The sequence below is a fragment of the Capra hircus genome, chromosome 21 (assembly GCF_001704415.2).
Source record: "Capra hircus breed San Clemente chromosome 21, ASM170441v1, whole genome shotgun sequence".
Classification (NCBI taxonomy): Eukaryota; Metazoa; Chordata; class Mammalia; order Artiodactyla; family Bovidae; genus Capra; species Capra hircus.
In genome coordinates, this window is record NC_030828.1 from 43,430,832 (window position 1) to 43,452,244 (window position 21,413).

General features: G+C 39.7%; 1 protein-coding gene across 5 annotated transcripts in view; it reads left to right on the forward strand.

Annotated features, from left to right (window-relative positions):
* Positions 1-21,413, forward strand: part of NPAS3 (neuronal PAS domain protein 3) — a 959,897-nt gene that overhangs the window by 689,547 nt on the left and 248,937 nt on the right. For all 5 annotated transcript variants that reach the window (XM_018066431.1, XM_018066432.1, XM_018066433.1 and 2 more), the window contains one exon: positions 10,883-10,972. In XM_018066431.1, coding sequence (XP_017921920.1) covers positions 10,883-10,972 — 90 coding nt within the window. The remainder of the gene's footprint in view (positions 1-10,882; positions 10,973-21,413) is intronic.

Below are 21,413 nucleotides of genomic sequence, written 5' to 3' on the forward strand. Positions count from 1 at the left end.
ATTTTAAAGGAAAAAACTCACAGTGATTATTTGACTTATCTAATAGTGAAAACAAGAAAATAGTTGGGTCTGTCCTTTTTGCTGCCTCTGAGGTGGGTCAGAAAGGTGTGAGATGGTAAGCCCGATCGTTTCCACAGTTTCATCCTTCACCTTCTTCAAATCACTGTACCATGTCTGATTTCACATTCAAGCTAGTCACTTCAGGTTTTCTCTTTGCATTTCCATTAGCTATACTTCTCTACAGACAACTTCAGTCCCACGATGCCTATTAAATCTCACTGAGATCTTGGGTAAAGCATCTTTTGATCCTGGAAATTCAAGTAATAAATTAGCCAGTTACTCTTCAGTGATGGCACGGAATTCTCTTCTAGTCACGATTGTCATTGAAGGAGATTAGAAAGAGGAAGAAAACTCCAATCTCAGTCTTCATATGAAAAAAAATTTCACTTTGGAAAGTCAGAGGAAAATGCCAGAATTTAATTTTCTTCTTTATTACAAGCACCAAAAACTTCACACTCCAGCCCAGTCCTTTCATCCTGTTTCTGAATTGGACCACAGTAGAAGCCAAGACATGTAGCCAAGTACCACTGCTTTTAATATTATAAATTTGGTCTGGTGCTGAATGCACACCTAGCAAATTTGGTGCTGGCAAATTTCACACTCAGTTGTTCTGCTTAGAAGGATATCATCTAGAGATTTTCTGAAGGAGATTTCATATGACATTAGTTGTTATGCTTTGGAGACATGCAAATATGTTAGCAAACAACAAAAATCCACAGCCCCTTTTGCTTGATGTGTGTTAAGTAGGCATGTGTTAAATGCAGCAGCATTTCCTTAGACCTCTGAATAGGATGAGAGCTCTGTGGACAAGCATGTAGGCGGGTCTCTCTCACCCAGACCCAGCGGTCAGCTGTGAAAAGAAAAGAGAAGGTCGGCAAAGCAGCCCAAAGCTGTAGCAGGTGGTACACCAAACTGTTTATCCCAAGATCATTCAGGACCAGGTTTCTAATTCTATCAGAGTAATTGATTTTCCCATAAATGTGCACATCTACCTTCTATGGAGCTAAGGCAATGAAGTCGTGTAGCCCTCTAAGCATTTGAAATGTACGGAAAACCAATATAAAGGTATCAATGTTATAAACAGAAGAAACGGAAGAGGTGCAATTACTTGGAAAGATTTCAAAAACAATCCTAATAAGCATTGTCAATTTCTGGGACTAAATGCTACCATTAGCAGTCCATCATATTTATGGATTTATGTGGATCTAGCAAAAATTAATTATTAATTACACGAGTGATATATGAAATAAAGAGCAGAGACTCTAGTTATAGTGATTTCCTGAAATTAACACTGAAGACGTTCAGGGCCCAACCATTTTCCCCGAAAGTCTAAATGACTATCTTAGTTCAGGTTCCCATAACCAAATACCATAGAGTGGGTGGCTTAGACAACAGAAATTTATTTTCTCGTGGTTCTGGAATCTAAAGGTCGAAGATCAAGGTGCTAACATGGTTGGATTCTGGTGAGGACTCTACTCCTGACTTGCAGATGGCTGCCTTCTCACTGTGTGCCCTCAGGGCCTTTTCTAGGTGCATGCCTATGGGGACTGTTCTCTCTCTCTCTTATAAGACTACCAGACCTATCAGATTAGGACCCATATGACCTCATTTAACCTTAATTACCTCTTTAAAAAAAACCCAGTCCCCAAATATGGTCATATTGGAATTTAGGGCTTCAACATGTGACTGAATTTGGGAGGGGGCATGTAATCCAATCAATCCATGGTGATCATATTTGTCACAGTTAAGCTCTTTTCGTTACAAATTTTTTTAATACCCTTTCCTTAGAGAGATCAATAAATGTTTCCTAAAATGAAACTCATATGTGAATGTAACAGCTTAATATCTGAGGTCTCTAAATGGGTCTTTTAATATGCTCATTTCATTATAGGTTTCTTCAATCTTTGTTACTACCTCTGACACAAACTCCTTACCTAAAGGAATACATGTACAAAGCTTTTGTGTTTTATTTTGAAAATCCTGTTCTTTAAAGTTACCCACTGTCCAGTAAACAGTCCAGTTCATGTCATAATCAGCCGTAACAGAAACACCAATACGGGTCTACCTTCCATCCTCAGGGATGTATCTTTTAAGCAAACATGACAGCAAATAAATTTCTATAAAGTCAATCTTATTTTCACACTAACTTCTATGTAAAATAGTATGTATATATATAACCAGAGAGAGAAAGGAAAAAATTCTTAGTCTAAATGGAAACTTTGGAACCAGAAATGGGGTGAGTGTGCTGGCATGCTCCATGACTTGCTACTGTGTGTTCTCAAGCCCCATCCTGGCAGTTGCCTATTAGGAGGTGTAGTTCTAGCAATTATTGATTAACTGGGGTCCCTTCTTTATTTCTAGGCATTAGCCTCTTCCTCTAAGACATGAAAATTTCCTTGAGGTCTATAGTCTCTAGTTTGTTCAGTTCAGTCACTCAGTCATGTCCAACTCTTTGCGACCCCATGAACTGCAGCACAACAGGCTTCCCTGTCCAACACCAACTCCCAGAGCTTGCTCAAGCTCACGTCCATTGAGTCGGTGATGCTATCCAACCATCTCATCCTCTGTTGTCCCCTTCTCCTGCCTTCAGTCTTTCCCAGCACCAGGGTCTTTTCCAATGAGTCAGTTCTTCACATCAGTTGGCCAAAGTATTGGAGCTTCAGCATCAGTCCTTCCAATGAATATTCAAGACTGATTTTCTCTTGATTGGACATTTACAAATTCTAGGAAGATAAACATGTGAGCTATTGGTTATGTTAATTAACTGGGTAAGAGGAATCCTTTTACAATGTATATGTATATCCAATTATCACGATACATGCTTTAAATATTTTGCAATTTCATGTGTCAATTACATCTCAGCAAAGCGTTAAAAATGCAAATTCCATCAATCCATGTCTTTTGCAACCCATAAACAGGATATTAGAGGTGTGAAGCTTGGTAATATCAGACAAGAGTCCCCACCATGTATGGAGAGTGTCCTAAGTCACTTTGCCTTGTGGCTTGTTGTTTTATAAAGTTAATTTCCCACTTTTCTCATTTTCTTCATCTTGGATCCCACAGATGAATTTTGTTTAAGAAAGTAACTCTTGAGTTGTTCTTTGTTCAGCTAGTACAGGCCTGGTGCGTAGAAAGCCCTCGACAGGTGTTTTCTGAATGCCTAGCACTGAAGCAGTAGAGACATGACAATCACTTATGTGGAAAGAAATGCTGGAGGAGGCATAGACTCCTAGCAACTGTGATGGGTGTGAAACAAGTAAAATCCCCAGCAGGTATCCCAGCGGCAGGAGGAAAAGAACGTTCCTTTCTTCTTACACCTACCACATTTTCTTGTGTGACATTGGGCCGTGTGCTTGATTTCCCTGAGAACTCGTTTCCTTATCTGTAATACAGGATTAAATAATGCCCAGCTCAAAATTTGTTCTAAATAATTTCCCTAACAAGTGTTAGTTTCCTTCCATTCCCTCTCCTCTAATGTGAATATTTGAGGAAACTGAGCATTGTTTAAAGCATCTAGTGGCTCAGATGGTAAAGAATCTGCCTGCAATGCAGGAGACCCAGGTTCTATCCCTGGGTTGGGAAGACTACCTGGAGAAGGAAACAGCATCCCATTTCAGTATCCTTGCCTAGATAATTCCATGGACAGAAGAGCCAGGCGGGCTACAGTCCATGGGGTCGCAAAGACACAACTGAGTGACTAATACTTTTTTTCCTAATATGCTATGATAATATATATGATTTACAATAGTGTGTGTGTGTGTGCTTAGTCATGTCCGACTTTTTGAAACCCCATGAACAGTAGCCCACCAGACTCTTCTGTCCATGGGATTTCCCAGGCAAGAATACTGGAGTGGGTAGCCATTCCCTTATTCAGGGCATCTATCTTCCTGACCCAGGGATCGAACCCAGTTTCCTGCATTGCTGGTGGATTCTTTCCTGTCTTAGCCACCAGGGAAGCCCATATAATAGTCTATTTGATATATATTGCTGTATATCATATATGTGAGAGTGTTATGACCATTCCCTAGGGTCGCCTGTGACCTACAGGATGCCCAATGAACAGTTATTCGGTTGTGCTCTTTTGTATAACACAATGTGAAGGATACCTGGAACCAAGCTGCATGTGTAGCCAAAGCAAAGGAGTGACATTGTTAGACCTTTCAGGACCAGTACAACGGAGTGCTTATGTTACCCTGCTGACCTGGGAACTCCTCCCTTAATTCGAAAGAGAATTCTGAATTCAAGAAAAAAGATGCACAATAAGAAATTACCTCCTGGGTTCTGAAGAGCCTATGTTTCAGTAAACTACAATGCACCACACGCACAGATAGGTGATGTTTTAATGTTCCAGTGAATGTGTGAGCCTTAGTATAATTAGTGGGAATCCTCTCCTTGAGGCAGAAGGAGCCTCAGGTAGAGTCCCGGTCCCCTGGGACAAGCCACAGATAATGTGAGGTCTGCATGTTGTTCCCCGTGGCTCAGAGACCACTGGCACGTGTGACTCCACCAAACGTCGCACCCTGTCTTTATAGCAGAGCCTGCTGCCCATTTGGCTGGATGTTCAAATCAAGACATCCACCTCCCTCAAGGCTGAATGTAAGGCTTGAACTAGCATCCCAGAGAAAAAAAGGTCAGCACTTTGATACACAGCTTCCATGAAATGGAATTTTAATGAGTAGAAGCAAAACCTGATCTCCTTGCTCAGAAAGCTGATGTCTTTGTTCTTTTCATGTCATAACATTTCACTAGCTCAACATCTCCCCTTTTATTCTGGTACGTCTCCTCTAAGAACTGAAGAGAGGCCGCCTGTGTCTCTCGGCAGTGTTTTCTCACCTAAGATGTGTGGATTTGTGTGTTTAAGGAAACTCTTAGGAAAGATGTCTTGCAGTGTCAAGGTCTGTTGTTCTGGAGTTCTGTTTTAGAGGGAAAATAGTCAAATTTCACCCAATTAATCCAGTTCGCTGTTGTGATTGGGGAACATGTGGCTTTGGGTACGTGATCATCATGTAAAGCTCTTCTATCATCCTTCACATTATTGACTCATTGCTGGTGGGGGCACAAAGGAAAAGATGCAGGAGCCAGAAAGCGCAGAGAGATTTCTGAGAGTCAAAATAAAAATCCACACCTTTGCTGTGTGCTTTTCTCCGCTTCGAGAAAATATACTTAAGGGTCTTTCTGAAAATAAGGCTTTTGTTTCCACAACACTTGATGGTTAAAACTCAGATTGCAAAGGCAAAATTTGGGGAGCTTTGTCTTCCCAGTAAACAGATACCGGTGGGCGCTTCTGGACCTCGTCCCAGGCTCTCCTTGAGGTTGCCGGGAGTCCGCATGCGTGTGCGTGAGCAGTCCAGTATCAGCTCCTGAGTGCAGTCAGAGGGCAGCATGGCACTTTAATGAGCTCGATCAAAGTGCTATTGTGTCCAAAGGCCAAAAACTGTAAGAAACACTTCTAACTCTTTCATCTGCTGCCCAAACAGAGCGGAAAGATAAGCAGTGGAGCCCCGTCCTCAGTCTCCAGACCATGCTTTTTTGTGCTTCTTCACTCTTTCACGATGATGGAAATATGGTTTAAGAGCAGACTCGCATATCCCCGGCGCTCACCCATTGCTCAGGTCGCAGAAGTAATTTTCTCACGCAGCCTCTCCTTGTTAACAGCAAAGTCATCATAGGAGTTGTCAAACGCTACAGCCAGTCTCTACTGGCTGGCAAGCTTTGTGCTCACATTCATGTTCTGCCCTTGTCCTAACAGAATTATGTCAGAACAGTGAAAAATCCTGGGTTTGGAGGGAACGCTGAGTGTGTCCGGGACCATGCTTTATCACGGGTGGGTTAACCAAGCCTGAAGTAGAAGAACATCACAGATGCACGGCGCATCGGACATGAAGCACATGCTTGCATTTAAATCACGTATATCTTACTTTTTTACTGATGTAATTGTGAAATATGTTCTTTTTGCATTCATAATTAGGGGGTGGAACAGATGGTGAAGGCTTAGTTTAAAATAATCTGTCATTAAAATAACCTAGCCTACTGGTAATTCTTCACTCTAACTGGAGATAGGTCATAGGGAAAGAGTTCGGGGTGATTTTTTTTTTCCTCTTCTACACTGGAATGTTGTAGAAAGAACCACTCATTTCAGAGTAGTCTTGTACGTGAGAATTGCCTCTGTAAGGGCACTGTAGTAAGATTTCACTCTGAAATTTGGTTGCAGGGAAATATGCAGGGGATAAAAAAAAGAAAGCAGACACAAAACAACTTTGACAAATATAAATCCATTTAGCACAATGCATTAAACATTAGTATACCTTCAATCATGAAGCTATACTTAGTTTTATACCCCGCAAGGAAATAGCCTCATCATTTGACAAATACTGTTAGAGGCACTCGGCTTTTGGGGTTAAGAAACTGCGCCTTACACTTTATATGTTACTCTGATGTCAGGGGATATAAATTATAATTACAGGCATCATTATTCAGAGACGCTGTGGCTCCTGACTTGTGTATCCAAGCCTCTCTGCAGCATGCGTACCTCATAGACTTACTGGGATGTGACAAAGGAAATCTCTCATCAGCCCTGTCGAGATGGCTAAGAACTGGTTTTAGTAGTAAGAAAACTGTCTTGATGAATCAGATACTTGCATGCCTTGAAAACGTCTTGTTTTACTGTTTCTTCTAAGATTTTGTTCTCCATCTGCTTTGAGGAAAGCAGATAGATTTCAGCGTGGCTTTGTAATAAATCTTCTCAAGGAGGAACTAGCATTAACATTTGTGTTGGTTCTTTTTCATCTTAATCCAACCTTAGTTAATAATCAGAAAATTCTACATACTGAGTAAGAAGATGTAATTAACCCTTTGACCCCAGAATCTTAATTGGCGCCTGTTGAAAACAGTGGGCAGTTTAAAAAAAAAAAAAAATTAAAAGGTAGCCTGCAGTGATTGAAACAGCTCTATATAGTAGCTTTCTTGATTCAAAATTTTTGAAATTTCCACTGAACTTTCAGATTAATAATATCTGGTTCCCAAGACTAATTGAATGTTTCCTCCTTCCTCCCACCCTTTAAAATTAAGACATCCACATTAAACCAATATTGATGCTCCTCTTAAAACTTTTCTAAGCAGCAAAATACAACTAACTATAGACAGGGATGACCCTGAAGCAGAGGGTAATGGCCATGTGAAGAGGGACCTTGCCAGCCTGCTGACACCGGGTTTCATATCCTATTCTTTATTTGAAATATAATTATACCCGAGTTATTGATTTTATCTCATACTATAGATAGAACTGATTCAGCTGATAGGCATGAAAGTGAGAAATAGGGTGAACTAACCTGTTTTGTTTACCTCTGTAATGGCAAACAACTAATCTGACTAGCTGTTTTCCCCCCACCAAATTGGCTGTTATTTTTAATTGAATTGACTGGATGCTTTGTGTCATGTAGACATAGCCTCATTTTAATCTCACCAGGAAATTGGAACATGTGTCGAAGGCTCTGTTTTTGCCAAACAAAACTGGCCAGTTCTTAGATCGCCGCAGCTTAATAGCATCAGATGTTTAGCCTCCAGATACTCCTTTTCCCTGCCACGGTGCTCAAACCTCCTTTAGTATTTTAGCAAGTATATTGAGATAGGAACCTACTTTAAAAAACATAATCCCTTTCAGTGAGAAAGCAAAGGATGTGTGTCAGTGACAAATGAATAGCACTGAGTATTTTGGAAGACTATGAAAGGATCCAGTCTAACTCTGATCTTCCGAATGTCAGGAGATATCCCAGACTATGTGAGACATCTGTGGCATCAGAATCTGCAACTAATCTAACAGCTCCATAAACAGAACTCTTGGAGGAAAGAACTGCCCTTCCTCTTAGTCATTCTAATGTGTGTGATGTGAGGGAAAGAGCTTTGGGCTTGGAGGTAGAACTGGATTTCCTAAGTCTTATTTGAGCAGTTGTTAGATGCTGGCTAAAGATAAATAAGATGTCTCCCTGCTGTAGAGAAAATCAGTCTCTTTGGGAGTTGGATAATTCTACTTGGTGATGAGGCTTCCCAGATGGTGCTAGTGGGTAAAGAATCCACCTGATAATGCAGGAGACACAGTAGACGTGTGTTTGATCCCTGGGTCAGGAAGATCCCCTGGAAAAGGAAATGGCAACCCACTCCAGTATTCTTGCATGGAGAATCCCACGGACAGAGGAGCTTAGCAAAATATGGTGCAGAGGGTGCAGAGAGTCAGACACAACTCAGCACGCATGCGTGCACACATGCACACACACACACACACACGCACACACACACACACACAACGGGATGATACAATGTCATCAATGTTTTATTAATACTGTGGGAAGTGGTGTATTTAATCCTGGCTTTACCACTAGCTGGCCGTGGTCTTACCCAGCGACTTAACCTCTCTGTGCCAGGTTTTCCTCACCTGAAAAGTGAGAGTTTAGACTACAAGGGGTCATCTCTGTGCCATTAATCCTTTCTTCTGCTCTCATTCAGTCTTGATTGTCCCTGGTTCCCACAGAAGATATCTTCTGTCTCTCTCTGTGTCCCACTGATCTGACAGTGGCATTTTAGGGTTTGAGAAGATGGTTTACACAACTCCCTGTGATGATATTCTAGACCATGGCTCTTAGGTTGAATAGAAAAAACCTAATTAGGCCCTTCTCTCCCTGGATAAGTTCAAAAGAGGCAGTCCTAATCCTCATGAATCATCCTTAGGAGACACCTGGCTTGAGGTGAAGACATGTTGAAATGAGATGCTCCCCAAACTTCTACAAAGGAAACTTCTCCATTTTTGCACTTTTGGTTCAAAGTAAGCTTCCACTGTATTACACTGGAAGATTGAAAGTTTGGCTCTCGCAAGGCTTGAGAAGGCTTGACCGTTTTTGTCAAAGATCAGGAGTCCAGTTCTCTTAGACGTTGTTTTGTTTTCTGTCCCCTAGATGCTTCCAGGGAGATATAACAGAGCAAAGGTGACCTCTTGGGAAGTGACTTATGAATTCTTTTTGTCATTCCACTCCCCATTCATCTCCAAATGGTAGGATTCTATCATTGGAACAAATCATTCAAAGACAAGGAATGATTTTTAAGAAGTTATAGGCTACCTCAATACAAATATATTAATTTCAGAAATGCTGTCCAATTTATCTTTTCATTAATGCCCTTGTATCAAGTAGAAAATCTTTATTTTTAGTGGAAGGCAAGGCAGTGTAGTGATTGAATCCGGCAATCTGAGTCTGAATCCTAGCTTCATCATTTACTAAGGTCAGGCATGTTGGCTAACTTCACTAAGCCTCAATTTCCTTGTATGTAAAATGTGGATAATAACATAATTACTTCAAATGCTACTTGTAAAAATTAAAAGAGACAATGCAACCCACTTAGTATATAATAAATGTGAGCTATGATTATTGTCTTGACCAGAATCTTGTCTATTATGTAATTTGCTTTTATGTGGTACAGTACAATGTGACTTTTGAATCGAATTTTTGAATTGTTTTCAGAACCCACTTATTTTCACCCAATTGTTTTCAGAGGAGGAGGTTGGGTACTTCTCATAGTTTCTGATCAGTGGGGCTGTGAAAAGGAATCAGGAAGCATGGAATCAAATTTCATACACAGACATATTCCCATAATGATACATACACATATTTATATACATATATTCAATATATACATACAAAATTCCAAAAAAGTTCAGTATTTTAAGAGACTGAAATTATCGCTGAGATTTAAGGCCGTGTATTTTTCTACCTGAATTTTACATGCTTCTTCCACCTTTCTGTATTTAAAAATTACGTCATTAGTTTAATGTTCGCCACATACCTTGTTCCCAATGAGAATTCCCTGTATTTCCAAACTCACAGCCTTTGTAAATATCACTAATCTTTAAAACTTCTTTTCCTACGCAAGCACTACTTGTGCAACCCACTTGATTAAACATAAATAAAACAAAACACAAGATGCGAGCATGATGGAACATATAAAATGCACTTGGATTGCAAGAATTTGAAACAAATTTATTCTCAATTTGAGTGATATCTTTCCGTTGGGAGTCCATGATGATTTACACCATTCATCAAACTGAAAATGCAGTCCTCTATTTGAAAAGTAGACTAACATTTCAGAAGCTGCAGATAATATGCAGTATTCTTCTTTTCTCCCCGCTTTCTTCTTTTCTTTCCATCTCAGGAGTTGTAGTAGAAACTAGATCTATTGCAATAAAGCTTTAATACAGAGTTTTGCAAAAAAAGGATTACAATTTATGAAGCTTCAGCCTGTAAACATTTATCCATAATATATTGACTTTTCCTATTTGTTCTAATACAATAGGCACTGGGATTGCGGGGAGAATAATCCTTTATTAATTAGCAAATTATTGACGTCCATAGGAGCATAAGTGGTGATTTTACTTGTTTTTTATATAAGAACTCTTTTTTTCTCTTGTTCCATTACAGTTTTCATTCCTGTTCAGCTATTTAATAACTGTACTGATTTAATCTCAGTAACTACTGAATCCAAAAACATAAAGGCAACATCTCAGAAAGTCAACATGGCCTGATTTTATATATAAATGCAGTGCATCTTGATTAAATGACAGACATAAGGAAGTGCCTGAAATAAGGGAAAGCTAGCTTGTGAGCTTAATTCAGACCTTTTATTTGTTCATGTATAATGCGGTAGTTAAAGATCTTAGACTTATGTTAAACATGAAGGAAAAGTGATCTTAAATTTGGTTATGTGTTGCTTTGTATTAGATGCCTTATTAACGAAATCTCCATCACGTATACTTACTAACCTTTTTTTTTTTTTCCTGCAGTCCCTGGATGGCTTTGTATTTGCACTAAATCAAGAAGGAAAATTTTTGTACATTTCTGAAACAGTCTCCATCTACCTAGGCCTCTCACAAGTAAGTAAAACCATTTTAGATTCTTGTCAGCAATTGTGAAGGCTCCTTCAGCCTCATGCCTGTCCTCCTTCTTCAACAGATATTCTATTTGGAGTGAATTATCCAGTTTATTTTTTAATGGCTCTCCCTGACTCTGCTCACCACGTCATTGAGAAAGCTGCATGTCAGTTCAGAACGTTTGGCATCAACTTGTGCTCAAAACTTGATTCCCCCATCCCTACCCCCTAAGGATCATTATTAATTTATTGAGAACAAATGAAGTTTCTTCCCTTGGTTGTTTTGAACTTTGAAACCTCTGTGCTCAGTAGGAGAGGGACACACTAATATTGCTTCCCTTGTGTCCTATTACTGGATGTTTATGGAGGACCCTGCACTGTCCTGGGAGCTGACACAATGACAGGGAGTCAAGAAATGCTGAAAGAGACCATTAAAATGTGTTGTGGGGAGGAACGGTTCCTGCAAGTAGGTATTTTGCTGCCTTTGCAAATGCTTCCTTATGCAGAAACACGATTTCATAAAATAAGATAATCTTTTGTTATTTGCCATTTAATTACCCACACGTGTCTGTCAGAGGCGAAAAGGGGAAAAAAAAAAAGATGGAGGCACATGGGGGCAGGGGATGAAAGCCCTAGACATTCGTTCTTGATAGTCCCCCTGGAACACAAAAATTTGACTTTTGTTCAATTCCCAGACACAGGCTGCCACTACAGAATGCCAAAATACCCTGAAGAAAAGTTTGCAGTTCTACTAATTATCCAGATGTTTTCTCCATTCAAATGCTGAACATCTGGGTATCCGTGCCCATACAGGTGATTGGCTGAGGCTGACCCTTTTCATCTGGTGGTTTGGCACAAGAAAAACACAGTTCCGTGGGAGGGATTTTGTATGTATGTGATGATCTGCCAACTTGGATAATCTACTTCTCATTCAGTTGCTCCTTTGAGCTAAAGATGGAGATGAGATCTGCCTCTCTCCTCTTAGGCAAGACTCACCCCAGACTCATTGCTTCTGAAAGTTGGCACTGCTGTAAGGAGGCAGCACATGGCTGGAACATTTTGGCTGTTAGTGAGTTTGCTGGGTAATAGCTAAATCAAGAAAGACATTGGGAAATAATAAAGAGAGATAGTTGGCATTTGAGGAGGGTTGGGGGAGGAGGGGAAACACTGCCAAATTTAATTATTTACTTTTGAGAATCCAAGCCCGGGGTGGGGTGGCGGGCATTAACTCTTGCTTGAAGGATGTGCAAGCTATTGGCTGTAGTGTATCTAGCAATTCTGTTTTATGTGGACTTGAGCAAACCAAATGATAGAAACTGGGCTATTGTCAATTCAATATTACTATTCTTGTGTCTCGTGGAAATCTCTGGTTTTCTAATGGCTTTTAATAGACTTGAAGCCTTGTCTTAATCTGTTTGAGACCTAGTGTTGGGAATCACCAATGTTGAAATTGGTGTGCCACCATACTAACACTGTATAGACCTGGGAAAGCCACTGTTTGTTGTTCTGCAATGCCTGGATTCATATATTTTGTGCAGGCTATCCAACAAAGTTTAATAAGCCAGTGAAGAAGAAGGATGAATAATTAGTTTAAGCAGGTAAATGCTAATTAGGGAACTCCTGAAAAGCATCCATTATATACTAGCTCAAAACACGTTTTACAGCCCTGGTTAGTGGTGTAATCCAAATTCTGTCAAGGCAACTGCATTTTCTGTAATTGAGATGTGTATGTTTGCTTTGCATAACAGATGGCTCTGTATGCTTAGACTGATAGCTAGGAAAATAATAATTGCATTATTCTGGCCAAAAGAATATTAGCTCTTGGGTTTTGGCCATTTCAGTCAGTCCTCCTGCCAGCACAGCATATGCACATATATGGATTGGATTTTCAAGGAAATTGATGCATCTGGAATAGTGTGGCCATCTGAAATATCATCTGTTCAAGAAAAATTTGGCTTTAACCCTGTGTTGGTTTCTCCTTAAAAGCAAGAGATTCCACTGCTTCTCTACTATCACATTAAGTCAATCTTTTCCTATAATCTGAGGCAAATCACTGAGGTTTCCATAGGAATAAAACAGCTATGCAGCCATGGTTTGGTAGCTGGCAACTTCTGTACAGTTCTTCCCCAGCTCTGCGTGGGATGCGTTATAAAGTAAGTGTGCATCAATAGTCAGTGTTTCGGCTCACCCGGGGGCAGATGCTGGCCACCGTGGGCTGTGGCCCTGTGTGGAGCTTGTGTTTTGTGTCACCACAAAGAGTCCAGTGTGCAGCTAGACAAACGTGGTGTTGCCAGAAGTCTTCATTTGAGGGCATTATGAAATGATGAAGGGTAGATCACTCCTAAGTGATTTTTGCATATACCAATGCACATATTTGGAGTTCAAAACAAATTTAGAACTCCAGAAGTTAGTTCTGGGTTAACATGGAAATAATCTGATAAGAGCATAGTGTGTTTTTAAATGCCCAAAGAATAAGGGGGAAACTCTATGCTAAAACTTCGAGAAAGGTTTTCCAATCCAATTAATATTCTCAGTCCTAAAAGCATAATTGGGTTTCCTGAGACATAACCCTTCCCAAGTTTCTTCCATGCCCTCTTTCAGTTGTGGAGTGTGGAGTGCTCACTGGCGACATCCAGTGTAAAGTGTATTAAAAGTTATTCAATTAAGTACATCCTTAATCTTTTAAACGCACACACCCTTAATTAAATGCATACCACTCTGTTCATATCCTACAACTTTGACTCCGTGATTTTTCCATCAAATTCTTGACAGTGATAAGGAATCTATATAGTTATGTTCCCTCCTTTCCTTTTTAAGCAGTGTTATTAAATCAAGACAGTGTGTATCATCAGATATGTACCCAGTGAAACTGCTGAGGAATATTGTGAACATGTCAGTTTGTTAGAGCATAGCTGTGTCTGCATTTATAACTCTCAAGATGTATCTTCCTCAGTTTTATTTTCTTTGAACATGTAAATAAATATGGTGGCTTTAAAACGGCTTATGTTCTGAAGAAAGAATTAGGATTCTTTTTTGGCTCATGAGAGAACTAAGCAGAGAAACTTCTAGCAAGCTCAGTTGTGTGGCATGAATATAGAGACAGCCAGAGCAGGTTTTTCTCCACTCCATCGAGGGTAACTCCAGGTGTCCAGGATGTGTGTTTGCCACTTACTGCCTTTAGGGTGTTTTCATATCATCTTGATGATGGGAATGAAGTGATCTATGCTATGATGATGTCCAAACATCTTCAGCAGACCTTTGACTTTGCCAGAGATAATCATTTAATTTAACCAAGATATGGTTTCAGGTTGTAGAAAATGCGTTGTTGACTTGCATCCCTAGGTGTAAAGATTTCCAGGTACTCACTACGCAGTTTGGCTTGCATGGAGATTAAATGACTTCTTATGTCTGGTGATGGTGTCTGGAGCTGCTAAAGACAATTCTGCTCCTTACGTAAAATGGAATAGGCAAAAGTGAAAGCAAAGAAAGAAAACCGGGTCATTTCCCTAATGCTGAAAATACAGCAATGATGGGTAGCCCACTTTTATGGAACCTCTTCCAACATGTAAGGGGCTTAATCACCAAAGAATCCAAAAGAGACTTTATATGATAAATAAAAAGCATTTCTACTTCAATATAGGAGTGGAAATTAAAGTTTATAGAAATATTTATTTGTTGATTTAAACCCTCCTCTTTCCAAAAAAGAAATAGCTTACACAAACATGTACAATAAAAAGTAATGGCAAAATAGAACTAGGGTCTAGGGAAAAGAAAGATAAACATAAGTAATCTGTTACTGCATAGTAAGAGAACAGAATAAAGGTTTATAAAAAGGGATATAAATGATCCGATAAAGTATCAAATTTACCTATGAGCTTCTGGGCAACCAAAGCAAGAAGGGAAATATAGCCAATTATAGCCAACAATCACAAATAAGGAAGTATCACTTCGTAAAGAAAAGGAAGTTTTTTGGTGACTGAAATATTAAAATAAACCTCAAAAACAATTTCTGTGCGAGCTAATATGTGGATTATGACATATCGGTTTGCTTCCGCTGGAATCCACATTTAGAACAAGGCTATAATGACCCATAAAACTAAGGTGAGCACACGTATTACAAATCCCATAACGAAGCAGAAGATACTACTCCCCTCAGATCATTTTGATAATGGTGTTCTGACATCCAGTACTTACAATGGCATTGACTAGCTTGATGTTTTATGGGCTTTTAAATCAGCTTTTCTTAGTCCATATTCAAATACTGCATTTTCTTTTAAATGCTGATGAGAAAGTCAAAATTTTATTTGCCAGAGGCAGAGGACTTGGGTCTCAGTTAACCAGAGGGTAAAAGTGGACCCTTCTGAAAACATTTTATTTTGAAAATGGGTTAAAAGATGATGATTCTGATGCACCTATTCTAGAAAAATGTTTTCAAGTTAACAGAATTCTGTTTAAAGCATAATGGGTCCTAGAGCAGACGGAAGTTAACAGATTTTTCCACTGTGATATCATAAGGAAATATACTATAACCAGCTAAGCTCTCTCTTAAAATATACTCATATCACCTGCCCATGGCCTCCAATGCCCAGCTTGCAGATGAGTCATTTTTTTTCTTCTCACCACATCCCCATTCTGGTAGAAGACACCTCCGTGCCGTTGCAAGCTAGCTAGAAGGAAGCTGCAAACAAGGTTATGCATTGGCTTGGTTCAAGGCAGCTTGCTGAAAGAGGTAGGGTGGCTGCAGCTGTAAGAGCTAATGGAGGTGAAAGTAAAAAGGTATAGATGGTCATTTAAAATTTTGCCTTTTTTTTTAAGCCATGCAGATATATTTACCATAAACTCCTTTCCCCATCCTGTTGTTCATCTCCATATTTTAGGTTTCTCTGCATTTGTTATATAGAATGGCAAATAAAATTACAGCTCTAGCACACAAGTACAAGGTCAAATAAATGACAGAGCTCAGTCTATTTGTGAAGCTGTTCTGAAAGGGAACCATGGTGCCAAATGTGGTTTATTTGAATAATAAAGAAGAATTAGATTCCCCTGATAACTTGGCTGAGGGCCAATAAATCACTGGAGGTTAAAGATGCTTTGCAACCGCCATGTCTTTCTTTTGCTTTTCCAAAGTGCAAGCCTCAACTCTCCCATTCTGTGTTTTTCAATGCAAATCAACTTGAGGTTAGTATGTGGTTAATATTCTTACTTCCATGCTTATAAAAGATTATATATATATATATATATATACACCTACACATATATTTCTTTAGCAGAGTGAAAAAAAGACATTAGCTTACACATTATTACTCTTTGTTAGGCATCATCATGTCCTAGATACAGTCTATAAAGGCAAAACAGGTGTTCTTTCAACACAGCAGAGGCCTTATAATAATGGAGCCAAGTGTTAGCTTTTTCAATCTGTGTGTGAAATTGATGCAACACGAGGACAACCAGTGTTCCTTCAAACAACAAATACAACTCTCCAAATATTGCTCGGTGCCCCCTTTTAAAGTCAGTCGAGTAAAATAATAATAATAATAAAGTCAAGTAGGCATATCTTAATTTTTAAAAAAAAGATACATAATTTTCTACAGCTTGTGTTTTGTCATTTTTGTTGGTTTTTAACCTCAGTAAGTCTGCATTTTTCTCCTGTACTAATCGTAAAAAGTTCATCACTTCTTGTGCAACAAAGAAAAATGCCCTTTTGAATGTGGAAGCTCAGAGGGTTTAGAGACTGTTGAGAAAATATAAGTATCAAAATAATTCAGAAACAGGACAAGGAGCAGTGGCACATTATCAATTTACAACATTTAAATTGATAAATGCTTGGTAGTGAAGGCCTACAAGGGCACTTTGAAAAGCAAATAGCGACCTGGTGAAGAAATTGATTTTCCCCCCCGAAAATGACTGCATGATGCATCATTTGACTGCATGCTGTCCGAGTGCTTGACAGAGATAATCTCAGCAATCCCACGGGCGACCTTATCGTTCTCACCAGGGCAACTTTGTCTACGTTCTGACTTTGTGCATGTCAAGGTTCCTCCCGGCAGGATCCTTGGGGGGAAAAGTTCCTCTGTTCGATCCAGATATTGAACTGCTCGCTCTTCCCCATTTTCCTCTCCCGCCCCCCTGCACCCTCCCAAATAGGCAAACACGCCTCTTTATTTCATCCATAATTATGAATGAGCCGGGTGGAAGACCATAGCAGTTCTGCGCACCAGATCTTTGTGGAAACCCTTATTACCATTTAGTTCACAGAGTTCTAGGTGATAACCTGTATTAGCAGGGATCATATTATCAGAAAGGGTAGAAAAATTCCCTCCTGTTCTTCTATAGTATATGGCAGTTCTTAGCAAAATGGAAAAAGCCAGCCAGTTTCTTTCAGCCTTGTACTTGCAAGGAATTTTTTTTTTTCCTCTCCCCTACAATCTTTACACAGAAAGCTTCTGAAACTGTTTGACTCCATACCATTTAGTTTCTGATAGTGTTGTTCCCTCACCATCCCGTAATTCTAAGTATTTCTCTTGTAACTTTAAAATGATGTAATATTGACATAAGGCCCCAAGAGTACATCACTGTGGGCTCTTGGGCTTTGAACTGGCATGGCAGCGCCTGTGGAAGAAATCTGATGGAACCCACGAGGCTTCCTCAGGACCAGTGGTGTTTGGAAAATATTTTTCTGCCGAGAGGGATAACTGATGATTTCTTTATGTTTAAAATATTTCTATTGGTATATATGGATGTGGATGTGTGCGCCTTTCTGTTTATTATCAGTTATCTTCCTGCCACCGCAGCTTGTCCCTAATCATCACGGTTCTCGATTAGCCACTTCTTGAAAGCAGCAAAAACCCTGTCCAGGGTTCGCACCCTGAAGCTCCAGTCCCTACCAGCTCTGACACCCTCAGTTCACCCAGTTCCACCCCTTTTACCTCCTTCTTTCATCCACAACATTAATTCTGAGCGAACAAGATGTGCTTCCTTGCTTTTGACAAGATTTGCTGCAGTCTCATGCGACAAAAACCCAACACTCATTCCAGATTCAGAAAGTAGGATTTATAACAGCATTTTAATTTAATGTTGGATGTCGAACATATAAAGAGATCACAGTAGTACTAGAGCTGAAAATTGATGCCTTTTTTATTAGTGTCCTCTCAGAAGTGGGTGAGACGCTGTTTGTGCAATGGAGCACAGAGCAGCACAGTCAGATGAATGAGGATATGCTATCTGCAAGGAATCATATTTCAAGCCACTGTCGGCCTCTATTGATGTGCGCAGAGTTGAAAGGTTATGCTAGTAAATGCCATCCGAATTTCCAGCATTAGAAATCGGTGGAATAATCTGCTGGCTGTCACTTTATGCTCAGCCTAAATGCACTGCATGGGAATGTTTTACTTATTTTAACTCCAAATTAATTCCTTATTACTGGTGCATGGCTTTCTCTCTTCCATGCTTTCATCAGTTCCCAAATGGGACTGATTTTTAACCGGCCTTCAGAGTAAACCAAAATCCCCGAAAGAAAATGAAATTTGCATCATCATACATGAGAATTATCTTCTTTTTACTTACGCCTTTGAACATGTTTTTTACCAGGCATTGAGGCTAAAACACAGATTGTCACTATGCAAAAAGGGCTTTTCTAGTTAGGCTGAATCACAGAATCACAAGACAATAAAAGATAGACTCGCTGTTTTCAAATGTATAATTTGAAGACCTTTTACGTTGCTTCTTAATTTCTGGAGTTAGTATGATCTAGAGAAAAAAAAGAAAGTGTAGCATCTTTATTTTATGGGATCAAGAAGTCTAAAGTCAGGAAAAAAAATACTTTTTGAGACACTAGCTTGCTTTCTTTGTGTGGATAAAGTGGGGTTTTTTTCATATTTATTTTTAAAGTAGAGCACTAAACAAAGTAAAATGGAGAAGAAAATTTAGTCATCATTCTAAGTCCGTAATTTATTCATCTTTAAATAATGAAACGGTGTTTTTCTGAATTAATCCATGTATTATTCATGCAGGCATTGGCAATGTAATGTCTCCAGTTTTCTGGAGAGCAGTGTACATTTCTTTGCCTGACAAGCAGTATTTTCTATATGGTATTAATTTAATGGCTTATTTTATTATGCAAAGTTGGAAAGTAAAGATAATTTCTGTCTATAATGTGGTGCTTATACAGGCAATATATGCAAAATAATGCCTCTAAACCTAAGCCTTCCTCAGTTAGCCCGGTCCCTAGGAGAGTGATGAGTGAGGGCAAACTGCTCATATGAAGAATTAGAAATAACTTGACCTCCTGGGAAGAAGGTCATAAAATCGTTAAATTCGCGCAAAATCCAAATTTCATTTCTACACACACACATTCAATCTATATTGGGTTTTAGCTCTTACGTAAGAAGGCATGGTTTTCATAACAAGAGTAACATGGCAACAATTTCAGTGATCATTTCACTTGGAATATAATAAGGAAATCAATTAGGATTTTGCATGAGTTCTAGAACCAGGCTGATAACCTGAAAACCGGTGCTGACTTTAGACAACAAATGCCATGTGGCTTTTTATCCTTTTTACTCCCTCTGCCCCCTTTGGATGACAGTCCAGAGATGTAATCTCTTTCCTAAAGAGTCATTTTTAAAGAGACTGATAGCAGTTGTTCCAATGATTCAGAGCATCTTTTGATGTGTATTCATATAAATAGATGTCTGTTCACATGCCTCTATATGTAGATAAATGTATAAAATTGGTTTCTTTCCGATTTGGTTTTTATGCCTACTGTACTTTTATCTACAGATATAAATAACTTCCAAAATGATTCACTGAAAGAGCAAACCAGGTTTTTCTTTGGGTATCTCCTCCCCCTTTCAGCCTCCTATAACTGCAAACTTAACCACATTCAATAATAAGACAAAAACTTCCTCTGATGCTGTTAATTTTTAATGTACTGGCAGATTAAATCTATTACTTTCAATATCTATGCAGACTTTTTTTGAAAGCAAAAGAATATACGCACAAAGAAGTTTTCCCTGGGAAAGAAAAAAGTGGTTTGAGATTGGCAGTTTTTAGGGCAAGGCAGGGCCCCTGGCGGGGCTTCCCTGGTAGCTCAGCTGGTAAAGAATCCGCCTGCAATGCAGGAAACCCCGGTTCAATTCCTGGGTGGGAAAGATCCCCTGGAGAAGGGATTGGCTACCCACTAGTATTCTTGGGCTTGCCTGGTGGCTCAGTCAGTAAAGAACCCACCTGCAAAGTGGAAGACCTGAGTTCAATCCCTGGGTTGGGAAGATCACCTGAAGGAGGGCATGGCAACCCACTCCAGTATTCCTGCCTGGAGAATCCCATGGACAGAGGCGCCTGGTGGGCTGCAGCCCATGGGTCCCAAAGGGTTGGACACAACTTAGCGAATAAACAACAACGGGCCCTTGGCAGAGGTGACAGAGATCACCTATGTGCCAAGTGTAGCATTTTGGTAGACCTCAGAAGTTTGTCAGTAACAACATTTGGATATCAGGTAAAGAATCATATATTGCATTTAGCTTTTTTCCTAGGTTTTATAGAAGCAAGTTTTGTATCAAGCAGTTGCCTTCCTTTTGGCCTCTGTCCCCAATAGGAACCTTACTTTTAACCACAGGTAATCCCTTTTATAATGCTTTGCCAAGAAAACAATAGAAAATCACCTCCCGGTGAGGAAAAAGCTAAGGCTTTAAGAAGCAGATACATAAGGGATGGTTTCACAAGTTTTAGTATAATTTTATAGCCTGTCGTGACTTTCAGATGTTTGTTACTGTTGTACTTTATTAGCTGCTTAGGTCTGATTAACTGAAGCCCCTAATTGTTAAGCTTGATACTCTTAGGAGCTTAAAATTGCATAAAATGTGCTTGGCTATATATAGCAGGGATAGAGAGGAATGTTTCCAGAAAGCCAGCATTGTAGCATTAGTTAGGATCTGGTCCTTTCCTATGGAATGTCCAGGTTGGCTTTGTCTTAAGAAATGTTGAGGCTAGCCAAATCACAAAATGACCACATAAAGATTATTTGTATTACAAAGTGTTCCTTTAAGTGGTGAGTTCCACTCTTGCTTTTAAGTATCTAGGAAGAAAACCATTGTCTACTTGATGAATCAAAGTGGGGGGGGTGGGGAGGGCAGTGAAGGAAGGGGGTGCTGCTGCTGAAGGAAGGGGCTGCTGCTGCTGCTAAGTCACTTCAGTTGTGTCCGACTCTGTGTGACCCCATAGACGGCAGCCCACCAGGCTCCCCCATCCCTGGGATTCTCCAGGCAAGAATACTGGAGTGGGTTGCCATTTCCTTCTCCAATGCAGGAAAGTGAAAAGTGAAAGGGAAGTCTTTCAGTCGTGTCCAACTCTTCACGACCCCATGGGCTGCAGCCTACCAGGCTCCTCAGTCCATGGGATTTTCCAGGCAAGAGTACTGGAGTGGGAGAGAGGCACAAAAAGTGTTCAGA